The sequence below is a fragment of the Pongo pygmaeus genome, chromosome 3, assembly GCF_028885625.2.
Source record: "Pongo pygmaeus isolate AG05252 chromosome 3, NHGRI_mPonPyg2-v2.0_pri, whole genome shotgun sequence".
NCBI classification, from domain to species: domain Eukaryota; kingdom Metazoa; phylum Chordata; class Mammalia; order Primates; family Hominidae; genus Pongo; species Pongo pygmaeus.
The window spans coordinates 99,141,067-99,154,906 of record NC_072376.2 but is presented as its reverse complement, the minus strand read 5'-3'; the positions used below and the strand labels follow the sequence as shown (position 1 = coordinate 99,154,906).

The following is a 13,840-nucleotide window of genomic DNA, read 5'->3' as shown; positions in this document are numbered from 1 at the left end:
CCACAATGAGATACCATCTCATGCCAGTTAGAAAAGCAATCATTAAAAAGTCAGGAAACAACAGATGCTGCAGAGGATGTGGAGAAATAGGAATGCTTTTACACTGTTGGTAGGAGCGTAAAGTAGTTCAACCTTTGTGGAAGACAGTGTGGCGATTACTCAAGAATCTAGAACTAGAAACACCATTTGACCCAGTGATCCTATTACTGGGTATATACCCAAAGGATTATAAATCATGCTACTATAAAGACACAGGCACACGTATGTTTATTGTGGCACTACTCACAATAGCAAAGACTTGGAACCAACCCAAATGTCCAACTGGATAAAGAAAATGTGGCACATATACACCATGGACTACTATGCAGCTATAAAAAAGGATGAGTTAATGTCCTTTGCACACACATGGATGAAGCTGGAAACCATTATTCTCAGGGAACTATCAGAAGGACAGAAAACCAAACACCACATGTTCTCACTCATAGGTGGGAACTGAACAATGAGAACACATGGACACAGGGTGGGAAACATCACACACCAAGTCCTGTTGGGGGGTGGGGGCTGGGGGAGGGACAGCATTAGGAGAAACACCTAATGTAAATGATGAGTTGATGGGTGCAGCAAACCAACATGGCACATGTATACCTATGTAACAAACCTGCATTTGTGCACATGTACCCTAGAACTTAAAGTATAATAATAAAAAAAAAAGAATGAAAGTGGTCTGCCATGGGAAACACAGAATATAATAAAGATCAACTATGGCAACAGGGTATGAAGAAGTTAAGATGTGTCTACACCAAAAGAAAAAAAAATCCTAAAAATTTTTGTTGTGGGAAAGAATATTAATTCAAACTGTACCTCCAAACCCCATTACCCTTTTTAGCCTCAAAAATATAACCTCCAGTTGTTTTCAGAAAAAATACTAGGTAGTCTTTTAATGACCAGTAGTTCAAATTATCTAATCACTGACACAGAATATCTCTGATGAAGAAATGTTTGGTTTGAAATAGCTAGAAATTGACTGCCTAAAAAAGGAAACAGGTTTTTAGCGAGATGACATATCACAGTGGCATGCTATAAAGGTACGATCTATAATTTATGAATTGTGAATGAACCAAAGTCTAGCTTAGCTCTATAAAACTATGGTTTAGGAAAAAGGGGTGTATATGTATGTGCAGTTTGTGCTACTCACTGAATTATTATATTGGAAACCCACACTATATTGTATGACGCCCTGCCTATTACTTAGTTTTGATGTAGATATTGGTAATAATGAATTGATGAAGCCTTATTGAGTTTCTTCCTTTTACCTGAAATATGTTCAGTTATATTTTATTGGAATCTAAAAACTTTAAAAATTGGATAGTGTTTTATAAACTACAATCCAATTCCACATTTTAAAAATTAGCACAATAAGGAATAAAGAGGTTTTAAAATTTACATAAAGTCATATAACAGCATCACAAGGAATAGAATACATGTCTTCCAATTTGTAGTTCAATGCAATTTTCACCACCCAATAGTTTTTTCTCCTTAGAATACTGTGAAGGAAATTTGAATTCTATTAACTTCAGATCATACAAATGTGCTTTTAAGATAATTCTCTGAAGCAAAGAACAAAAAATGAAAACAGTATAGGGTAATATAATTTCTTACTGCAGAACTAAAAAGAAAAAAATCATTCTAGATTTTACCAGGTTTACTATTATTTATTTTGCTTTTGAAGAATTATTTTAAACTAACATTACAAATGAAATATTGCTTCACCTTTCAAGTTGGTGACAGTAAAAAAGAATGGTAATATCCAGAATAGGTAAGAATATGAAGAAACAGGCATGATCATAGGAAGCAAAAACTGGCACAAACTTTTGGAAGGGTAATTTGACAATAGGTATCAAATGTCTTAAACGGTGTCTGCCTTTGACTTGGCTATTTTACTTGGAGAAAGTTATCTGCAATGAGTAAGCTGCAGGGATGTTCATTAAAGCAGCGGTCCCTGATCTTTTTGGCACCAGGGACAGGTTTTGTGGAAAAAAATTTTTCCACAGACAGGTAGAAGGGGATGGTTTTGGGATGAAACTGTTCCACCTCAGATCATCAGGCTTTAGATTCTCATAAGGAACATGCAACGCAGTTCACAACATGGTTCATGCTCCTATGAGAATCTAGTGCTGCTGCTGATCTGACAGGAGGTGGAGCTCAGATGGCAATGCTAGCTCCTTGCTCACCTCCTGCTGTGACCAGGCCACGGACCAATGCTGGCCTGTGGAGCCCTGCTTTAGAGCATTACTTTCAACAGCTAATTAGAAACATTTAAAGTGTCCAATAATTGGAACTGACTAAAGAAATTACAGTACACAGTAAAGTCACATAATAAAGTATAACACTAATATAGAAGTTGTAAAATGTTTAAGATATTTTACATGAGAAAAGAACTGTTCATTCTGATTTTATATTTATAAAAATCTATTGTCATAGGTTGAAAGAAAAATACATCAACTAGAAGAACAGACACATAAAAATATCCATCCACACGATACAAGATACAGACTTGGTCCTTCCTGTCTTTGGATACTGTAAATGTGAGGATATGATGTTTGGAGCTAATGGAGTCCTCTTTTAACCAGAAAGTGAATTATTACTAAAATTCTGAGAATCACAGAGCAGCAAGATGAAATGCACTTGATAACATACTTGAACTTTGGAACAAACCTTGAACTTTCCATGTCTGATCTTCTCAATATATGGAATAATACATTTCTTGATATGAAAAAATAATCCCCCACAATAATGAAGAGAGCCAGTTAACTTTAAGGATTATGAATATACTTTTAAAGTATATAGTTAGGACACTCTAAATTCATCTACGTTATTTTTTAGATAAAATAATGAAAATAGCTAAACGTTTATTTTAAAATCAACCAAAATGATATTTAATCCCAGTGGAAATGAATATGGGATTTCAGTTTCATCTACAGGTAACTTTAGATGGATACCTGTAGCAATTTTTAAAAGTACTTTGCCCAAGAGTTCCCTGTGAGAGCAGGTTTAGATGTGTAGTAACCTGAGAATCAACTTACCCTCAGTTTTCTTTGCGTCATGGCCGTTTCTAGGGCAATTTCTCTTAATGGATCCCTGGTGATGTCAAGCATGGACGCTTTGATTGTGTCTCCTGGATACAGGCTCAACCGAGACTGTCTAAGGGCCATTTTGGCTTGTAGCTGCATCAGTTCTTCTTCTTGCCGTTTTAGCATGATCTCTTGATTAATTAAGTTGCCTTCAAAGGGTGTTTCATATTGTCTGCTATATAGAAAAGAGGAGACAGGTGAGGACTAGGAGGAAAACAATTGTTTTAAGGCTAATCAAGCAAACTTCATTTTAAGTAAGGTTGCAACAGTTTAAACAAATTTTATTTTCCCATCTCAGAAGAATCTTTGCATTACACAGTATGGTATGAAGAAATACATAGGCTGGGCATGGTGGCTCATGCCTGCAATCCCAGAACTTTGGGAGGTGAAGGCGGTTGGATCGCTTGAGTCCAGGAGTTCGAGACTAGCCTGGGCAACATGGTGAAACCCTGTCTCTACAAAAAAATACAAGAAATTAGCTGGCCATGGTGGCACACACCTGTAGTCCTGGCTACTCAGGAGGCTGAGGCGTAGAATTGATTGAGCCTGGGGGTAAGGGGGTTGAGGCTGTAGTGAGCTGGGATCATACTACTGCACTCCACCCTGGGTGACAGAAGAGAAGAGAGGAGAGGAAAGGAGAAAAGAGGGGAAGGGGGAAGGGGGAGGGAGAGGGGGAAGAGGAGGGGGAGGGGGAGAGAGAGTGGGAAGGGGAGGGGAAGGCGGAGGGAGAGGGAAGGGGAGGGGAGGCAGAGGGGGAGGGAGAGGGAGAGGGAGAGGGAGGGGGGGAAGGGAAAGAAATACATATTTTATCTTTGTCCCCAGTTCCTGACAAAGAGCTCCTAAAACCCTTGAAGTCTCTTGGGTGTTAGGAGCCTCTTGTTCTAGTAATGAAACTCTGATCATACTACCTATATAAAACAAAATTTGGACATTACTCCCTGCTCTCCCTATCCCCTTAAGTAGCTTTATTTTTCTTCAAGGCACCATCATTATATGGCAGTATATTATTTACTTGCTTTTTCATGGTTTATTGGCTATCTCTTATTTCCGTCAAGGGACTTTCTGTGTTGTTCACAACTCTATCTCCAGTATCTGAAAGCACCTAGTACATGTCAGGTGCTCAACGATTACCTGTAAAGTCAATAACTGAATGTAATTTTATGGCCCTCTCTCACTTAAGGGGAGGGTCAAAGATAATAATAAGACCTTGAATCCGCACATTTAAACTCAAACCTGTTATTTTCATAAAATATTACAGTCTTTTAGCTAAAATTATTTTACATGAGAGCTACTAAAAGGTAGCAAAAATAATTATCATTGTTATCTCTCCAAATATGATATCTAACCAAAACTTCTATAAAAACTGAAAAGTTTGAGACAAAAATCAAAAACAAAAACAACTCTGTTTGGAGTCAGAAACAAAGGTTACCTCAACAAGCAGAGAGGCACAGAAGCAGTGGGAATGTACTATGTATAAACTTACTTCAAAAGCTAATACATAAAAAGACTTAGAATTCTCTTTGGAAACCACTTTGAATGCCCTTTTTGGTCACTGAAAGACACTTTTGATAGCTCAGTATAAAAAAATTACTCATTCTGCTGCATCTGACTCATAATTTCCTGTTAATCTCCCCCCACCCCACTATGATACAAATCAATAGCACTCTCTTGATCTGTTTTGCCATTTTATTCTAGCTAAAGGGAATGGAAACTTTTGTCAAGAAGCATGCAACATGTACAAATATAACACTATTTATAGATTTTACAAATGTGTGACCTAAAGAAGAAAACAAGACTCCTGATTATGTACCAGCATGTTAAGGATGTTATCAGAGCGTGTTCTGCAAGTGAATAGGAATTTGGACAGCATTTTAAGCTAATGTGTATTTAAGTGGGCAGAAAAAAGATGGAACTAGTTAAAAGAAATAGAGTTTAGCAACTTAACATTAGACAATACATACATACAGCTAACAATCTACTTCCTGAAATATTTTTCTTTCACCTAAACCTATATCTAACTCAGATGCTATGAACACCACATGGGCTTTTTCTCCCCATGAAGTATGAAAAAAAAGACAGTTTACCCCTTAAACATAGATTTGACAAATATGGTGGCCTTAATGTTTCCTTAAATAAAATCTGGAAACAATCAAAATTAGGATTCCCTCATAACCTTGACACTTTGAGGTTCCTTATCAAGAAAATTAACATAAGGCTCCCAAAATGATTTAATTTTGCTTGAATGAATATGTTTTAAAATTTAAAAATCCAAACCAAATTGGCTGTAAATCAATGAACACATATCCCAATGCTTCTTCAGGTGTTATCTCTATTTCAGTTGTTTGTATTAAAAGCAAGAGTTTTCAATTGGCTAAAGTGGGCATAATAGTAACTGTTCATAGGTTCCAAATTAGATGCATAGAGAAAAGTCACTTCTAAAACACATTCTCCCTCAATTCAACACTGAGCTTAGTGCAATTCAATATTGGCTTCCTGTTGTTGTTCATCCCCACGTGCTTTTGCTTCATTAGAAAAACAGAGTAAACAGACAACCTACAAAATGGGAGAAAATATTTGCAAACTATGCATCTGACAAAGGTCTAATACCCAGCATCTATAGGGAACTTAAATTTACAAAAGAAAAACAAACAACTCCATTAAAAAGTGGGCAAAGTACATGAAAGACACCCTCAAAAGAAGATATACATGCAGCCTACAAGCATTGAAAAAAGCTTCATATCACTGATCATTACAGAAATGCAAATCAGAACCACAATGAGATACCATCTCACACCAGTCAGAATGGCTATTATTAAAAAGTAAAAAAATAACAGATGCTGGCGAGGTTGCAGAGAAAAGAAAACACTTACACACTGTTGGGAGAGCAAATTAGTTCAATCATCGTGGAAAACGATATGGAGATTCCTCAAAGAGCTAAAAGCAGAACTACCATTAGACCCAGCAATCCCATTACTGGGTATATACCCATAGGAATATAAATCATTCTACCATAAAGACACATATACACGAATGTTCACTGCAGCACTATTTACAATAGCAAAGACATTGAATCAATCTAAATGTTCATGAATGACAGATTGTATAAAGAAAATGTGGTACATATACACAATGGAATACTATACAGCCATAAAAAAGAATGAGATCATGTCTTTTGTGGGTACATGGATAGAGCTGGAGGCTATTATCCTTAGCAAACTAATGCAGGAACAGAAAACCAAATACCACATGTTCTCACTTGTAAGTGGGAGCTAAATGATAAGAAATTCTGAACACAAAGAAGGAAACAACTGATATTGGGGTCTACTTGAGTGGGGAGAGTGGGAGGAGGGAGAGGAACAAAAAAGATAACTGTTGGGTACTGGGCTTAATACCTGCTTGACAAAATAGTATGTATACAAACCCCTGTCACACGTGTTTATATAGCAAACCTTCACATGTACCCCCAAACCGAAAATAAATGTTAAAAAATAAAAATAAAAAGAAAACTGTGTAACGTAAAGCATAGATCTTTGTCTCCTACCTCTTTGTTCAAAAGTATCAAAATGGGGTCATCAAAAGGACACAGTAATATAAAATGCTATTATGCAAATATAGATTGCTTTAGGTAAATGAATACTTACTGGAGTTTTCCTCAAAGAAAAAAATTATAGACTATTTTAAAAAGTACAAGAAACAAAAGAAACAACTTTAATTAAAAGTGGACCTTTAGGCCAGGCGCAGTGGCTCCCACTTGTAATCCCAGCACTTTGGGAGGCGGAGGTGGGTGGATAACTTGACGTCAGGAGTTCAAGACCAGCCTGGCCAAAATGGTGAAACCCCACCTCTACTAAACATACAAAAGTTAGCCAGGCATGGTGGCAGGTGCCTGCAATCCCAGCTACTCGGGAGGCTGAGGCAGGAGAACTGCTTGAACCTGGAGGCAGAGGTTGCAGTGAGCTGAAATAGCGCCACTGCATTAAAGTCTGGGCAGCAAAGCGACACTCTGTCTCAAAAAAAAAAAAAAAAAAAAAAAAGTGGACCATTAACTAAAGAATAATTTTAGTGTAAAGTATTTAATTAAGTAGACTCTAAACTGTGAATAGTCTGTTTTAATCACATGGCTAGGGTTACCTGATCTAGTAATAGTTTACAGGTGTGAAACAGTGTCTGGCAGAATTAATTAGCTAAGGGGCAAGTTTCTATTTATTTCTAAATGATTCTTTTCTATTTGGTGGCACCTGAATTAAACAAACTGAAATACAGAATTAGAAAGGATTCCCACATTTTAGAAGTAAATTCTAAAGCAACCTCTGGTTCTCTAATATATTACAAATTTGAAATTAATGCTTAGCATTAACTACATCTTTTGTTCATGTAAGGGACCTGGGCATACACGACAAAGACACACATCACTATTGACTTGACACCTCTCAGTTTAAACAACATAAATCAACACACAGCTATAATACCACCATCCTAAGCCAAGCACAAACATAATACTAACACCTTATAAGAAATTCACTAAGTATGTCAGTATAAAAATGAACTCTAAATAGCCTAGCCTAAATCAGGCTTTAAAAAAAAATACCACATAACCTCTTTTAAGCCAGGAAAGATACAGTGAATAATTAACTTTTTACATAATAGGTTACTTAGTAGTAACCTACTCACTATTCATTCAACAAATAAATACTTACTGAAAGCTTGCTGGCTGAGACTATTCCAACCTTTCAAGAAAGGTATCTTACAAATCAAGGTTTACTATCTTCTCACAGATTTTTAATCCCATGCCTTCACCTTCCTGTTATTTTATATTCATATTGATAATTTTAAAAGTCAAGCACAACTATAAATAATTAGAGCCAATCATGATTTTAAAAGATTCCAATACTTTGTCTTTCATATAATTGATGAATTTCTGAGAACTTTTATAAAAACAAAGAGAGCTAGGGGAAAGGAAGAGAAAAGGAAAATGCAAAAAATAAAGGAAAAAGGATAGTAAAAAAACAAATTCTACTTGATTCACACCTGTAATCCCAGCACTTTGGGAGGCTGAGGCAGGTGGATCACTTGAGGTTAGGAGTTCGAGACCAGCCTGGCCAATATGGTGAAACCCCGTCTCTACTAAAAATTCAAAAATTAGCTAGGCGCATTGGCGCGTACCTGTAATCCCAGCTACTCAGGAGACTGAGGCAGGAGAATTGCGTGAACCTGGGAGAAGGAGGTTGCAGTGAGCCGAGATTGTGCCACTGCACTCCAGCTTAGGTGACAGAGCGAGACTCCGTCTCAAAAAACAAACAAACAAACAAAAACTCCATTTAATTCAAATAAAAAACAAACACTGGTCACTGGAAATGTATCATCACTACTTTTTCATGACATACCTTGGTCTCTGTGACTGGCCTTGACTTAAGGTTTCATCTACCCCTGGGAGACCACTGCTGGATTCAAACCTCTTTGAGGCTTCACTTCTTCTCACTAATTATGAATGAAAAAGAAATAATGGCACAGGTGATAGAAACATGAGAGTAATTTCATTTAAAACTCAAACACTTAGCAGACATAGAGTTGTACAAATCTAATCCACAGAACAAAATTAATGACATAATGTTATTAAACTCTTTTGAGGTAAATCATGTTACTTTTAAAGACAATGAATTGTTATCTCTGTAATGAAAAGGACTACATCGTTATTTGAAGAAACTGCTATTTAGTTTCTATACTACTACTAATGAGTAACCAGCAGCTTTTTTTAATTTTGCAATTTTATATAGTATTATTCTTTCTGGCAATTTATATTAATATTTCAACACTATTGAAAATAATAATAATCGTGGTTTCTTAAAAACAGTTTGCTTGTTTCAGATGCCTCCTACCTTGTCTGAAATCTGATTCAGAGGAAATAATAGATGGACTTTCACTGGAGGTACTAAAGACATCACCATGGTAAGTTTTGTGTCTTCGAACTGGTTCTAAAAGGATTAAAACAAAAAGATTAGAAAGCAAACTCATTAGCTATTCCACATAAATCAAAATATTAATTTTAATCCTGTGGGACTAAAACATTTTATACATTGCTTTAAATTTACCAATCGCTGGAGTGTATTCAAATAATGGGTTCCAATAATGGGTTTAGTATACTGGTTATGAGCGTGGACTCTGGAGCCAGACTGCCTCAGTTTGAATCAGTTCCACCACTTTCTAGTGTGTGACCTTAGGAAAGTAATTTAATCTCCCCATGACTCTTCTTTTAATTCAGCCAAAAACGGGGTATAATAATAGTGCACATCACATAAGGTTGTGAGAATTAAATGAATTAACATACATGAAGCTTTTAGAGCACACACTATGTAAGCATCATTATCAGTTTTTCAATGTTTACTATGTGTAATTCTCTGTTAGATTCTATAAGGAATAGACAATCTGAAGACACAACAATCTCAAAGAATTTGAAATGTGGAAGATAAGACAAGTACCCCAATATTGACACAGAATGCTTAGTTCCACCAGAATAAGGTAAGCATTTGGAGGGGGTACTGCGTAGGTTTGTGCAGAGTGTGCACTGCATAAGAGGGCCGAGCCCAGGGGCAAGTGTGGACTAAAATCTAAATCCTACCTTCTAAGTATTTCTGAAGCATCTCCTCTTCTTCAGCCGCATTGTTTCTATCACTGAGCACTATTCATGTCACTCCTGAACTACTACCTGTCTCCTAAAGCCCCTTTCTGCAGTTTTGCTCCTTTACATAATTCACATTATAGAAAGTTAACTTCCCAGAAATGAAAATACGAGCTATTATATTTCTTAAAATCCTTGAAACTAGAGTCTTCAACATACAGTTAAAAAAAACTTCTTAGCTTGGTATTCAAAGCCTTTTATAAGCTGGTCCTCCACTAGATTTATTTTATTTTTTAGAGACAGGGTCTCACTCTGTTGCCTAGGCTGGAGTGCAGTGGTGCAGTCATAGCTTATTGCGGTGCTGGACTCCTGGGCTCAAGCTATCTTCTCGTCTCAGCCTCCCAAGTAGCTGGGATTAGAAGCATGTGCCACCACGCCTGGCTCCCAACTACATTTATAGCAGTGTCTCTTTATATTTTGAAGTCACAGATTCATTCGTGAGACTTGGGCAAAAAGTATATATATGTACACACACATACAATATATAAAAGATACACATACATATATATAATCAAAGTTCTGAGGAGTGGGAACACATACTCACACATATATTTTTTCCATCTCCTATATATACATATATATACACACACACGTATATATACACACACATACACACAAACACAACAATTTAAATATAAATTTAAAAACTCAATTCAGGTAAAAGCCTTATCTCCATCCACTTCCATAAGCGAATTCTGTACCTGTGTTACTAAATTTGCAGATAATCAAAAGCATATTAACTTTTAGCTTCCTTTCTGAAGGATACTTTCTGTTAGAAACACCGCTCTTCTCCTTCTTCTTTACCTGAATATCTTTTTTTCCTTAACCTTTAAAGGAAGCCTCTTTCTACCTAAAAGCTTCTATGACCACATAAAGGCTGAGTTAGACATTGCTCTTCTTACTTTCACATTGCCTCATGCTTAATTGCAACTCTTAGGCTACTTTGTAGTTCCCTACTTGTTTGTTTCCTCAACTAAATTATAAGTTCTCTGAGAAAAAGAATGTTGTCTTTTTTAGATGTACTTCTAGTATCTAGTCTAGCAAGTACCTGGTACATAGCAAGCACAAAATAAATATTTTCTGAGTGAATAAATGTATATAAGTGGTATATAAAGGTCACTGGTGACCTTTAAGACAACTATTTTCATTGCATGAACAGGTCAGAGGCCAAATCAGAGAGGGTTAAAGAAGGACTAGATGGTAAGAATTTGAGAAAATGAGTATCCAGTATTTTTTCAAGAATTTTCAGGATTTGGGAAAGAAAAAAAGGTTAAAAAAATAGGTTCCCCCCCCCCCCCCACCCCCCGCCCGCCACAGAGGAATGTCTGTGCTTGATTTCAGGTGGTGGATAATAAGCCCGTTGAGTGGGAGAGACTGAAGTTGCAAATGGTAGTGGGAAAAACTGATTAAAAAAATGTTTTGAAGGAAACAGGAGATGGAAAAAAGAACACACGTGGGATGAGTAGACTGGCAAGGAGGAAAAATCGTTCCTTCTTAAAAGAGGTAACTAACAGACAAGGGAAAAGGTGAAAATACAGAGGCAATCCCAAGATATTCATATCATAACGTTGCCTGGAAATAAAAAGTCAGTCATCTCTTGGGAGCCTGTTTGGCTGAGGCTTGAGAAGATTAAAGAAATTCTGCCATGAACAATGTTGATAAAAGTCAGCAAAAAGTACATGAAAGCTTTCATGTAGCCATGAAGATGTAGGGTAGGCTAGAATGCCTAAATTTTAGTGGAACCAATCAGAATTTTCTTGTCTTTTTTTTTTTTTGACACTGAAGAAAGGAGACCCTGGGAAGTATCTAAAACTGGGGAGTGACACGAAGTGCACGGCAGTAGAGAATCAAGGTGGGTGAGGAATTCTTTTTTGCTAGTCTGCAAACCTGAGGACAGTCTTCATTCACGTGATGAATTATTCCTTATGTTAGAAGGTGTTTAATAGAGATTCTTAACAGAAAAAGAATAATAAGTGAAATAGTTAAATGGTACCATAGAAACCAGGTTTGTGGAACCAGAATAGGGATGATGAACTGGAAATTGAGAGTTCATGCCCCAAGAAAGGATAAGAGTCATGTTGAGACAAAGCTTTAAATAAATGCGAGAAGAAGTATAGATGACTGGCCACAGACTCCATGGACGGAAAGTTCTGCACTGTTTCTAGGATAATGTTTACTTGGAGAACTAGGAATAATATTGCATATTTGACTTTGTCTGGCTTTGTGTATGGTGAACAGAAATATCAATAATACTACCATTGAGTTTTAGAATTGAAAAATCAAGGTATTTACCAGTACTTTTTTTTTCCTAAATGATTGCATCCTACCACAGGAAAGTCTTACGGTAAAATAAACAATTTAAAATAATCCTCTGGCTCATTATGAATGTAATTTGAATGGACTGTAGAGATGGAAAACAATAATTTTATTTAATACTAATTTAAATTGAATGAATATAGTACATTATATGCAAGTTATAGTTTTACTTAAGAGGAACTGCTATTTTCAAGGAACACCAAAGTACATTTGTTTTATTGTTACAGAATCCTCATGCTAAATTTTTAAGGGACTTTTCCAAAAAAACTTAACCAAACTGCAAACCCGGAATTGCAACATACAGGACAATAAGACCAATAAGGCCATGGATAAGAACCAAATCTAAACGGGCAGTATGGTTTTAATATCTTACAGAGAAAAGTAGAAGTCACAATAAACCTGTTCAATAAAATGAGTAAAGAACTTTTAGTCACTTGGATGTTATGCCTTGTTACAATTTCACACCCCATATTAAGTAATAAATGAATTGTTTCACAACTATTTTTGCAAAGTGGCTGTAAGATCATAAATAAATTTTAATCTGAATTTCCATTCTTTGGTGGTACTTTATAATTGTTCTTATATTGTTTCACATATCCATATTTCCTCACCCTTACTACTCCCCTATGTTTTATTTTCTTTTTTCTTCAGTTCATTCTGACACTACTAATAAACTTTTTTCAATCTCTGGGTTCCTTCTGTAAAACAAAGAAATGCAACTTTGACTAACCACTCTTAAAAACATAATAAATCATTTTCTCTTCATGAACTATTGGTCTGTAAATGTTTTCAGTAATACACCTTCTGGGAGGAGGTTATTACCTTATGATACTTTACTGCTTTATAGTAATAGAACACTGGTACTCCAAAACAAAAATGGGATAACTTGCTTTGACTACTAGGAGTAGAAAGACTTTTTCTTTTTCTTCAAATACTGGGGTAGGGGTGGGTGTATCTATGTTAACTGAAGTAGTAAGAATCTTTTTTGTGAGCTTCTTGTGTTCTGAAGTGTGTCTTGAAAAATTTATGAATAATAAATTTAACGTTTTCAGGTGTTGTTATAAAATTATACATTCTTTACCAGGAGAATCTTGCAGTGGTATATATGGAGAGGCACATTTTCCATGTTTACAAGTCATCTGAGCAGAAACATTTCTTGGTTCTCTGAGATGACCTGCACATAAAGGTATCTAGTAGGCACTAACCAGATAGAAGTGGTTTTCTTCCTGTTCTGGTCTGTTGAAGACAGGTAATATCTAATTGTCAATGAGGTGTGCTAACATTATTAACTATTTTTCTTTTTAGAGGATTCAGACACACAAACATGTTTTCTATTTTTGAGTGTATAATTCCAACACTTTAGATTTGATACAGATCCCAGGAATGTGGTATTAATCGGGTGATTTTCAAAAAATTGTTTATTATGGAAACTTCCAAACAGACACAAAAATAAAGAGTATAATGAATCTTCATGTACCCATTTCCCAGTACCAACAAAACCTGGCTGGTATTTTAACTAGAATGTATCAGACTATTTTTTTTTTAAACCAAAAAGATGCTTCTACATACTTACAGAATATTACAAAGTTTTCTGAATGCCAAAATTCTTGAATCGTGTGCAATGGACCTATTAGGATAACCAATACACATTTTATAAAATGCGTATGTAGCCACCTTCATTGCAATGTTATAACTGTAATGGTAAAATTTTAAGCTT

At 35.9% G+C, this 13,840-nt stretch overlaps 1 protein-coding gene and 1 long non-coding RNA gene across 28 annotated transcripts in view; one reads left to right on the top strand and one right to left on the bottom strand.

Moving 5' to 3' along the window:
• Positions 1-13,840, bottom strand: part of PTPN13 (protein tyrosine phosphatase non-receptor type 13) — a 239,768-nt gene that overhangs the window by 105,051 nt on the left and 120,877 nt on the right. For 21 of the 27 annotated variants that reach the window (XM_054486024.2, XM_054486027.2, XM_054486025.2 and 18 more), the window contains 3 exons: positions 9,008-9,103; positions 8,516-8,609; positions 3,084-3,306 (listed from right to left, as the gene is read on the bottom strand). In XM_054486024.2, the coding sequence (XP_054341999.1) occupies positions 3,084-3,306; positions 8,516-8,609; positions 9,008-9,103 (413 nt within the window). The remainder of the gene's footprint in view (positions 1-3,083; positions 3,307-8,515; positions 8,610-9,007; positions 9,104-13,840) is intronic. The other 6 variants (XM_063663845.1, XM_063663846.1, XM_063663848.1 and 3 more) reach the window with 1 other exon arrangement.
• On the top strand, positions 9,534-12,575 carry LOC134739444 (uncharacterized). Its single transcript, XR_010126081.1, has 4 exons — positions 9,534-9,647; positions 11,149-11,310; positions 11,593-11,659; positions 12,351-12,575. It is a non-coding gene; the product is annotated as an uncharacterized LOC134739444 (long non-coding RNA).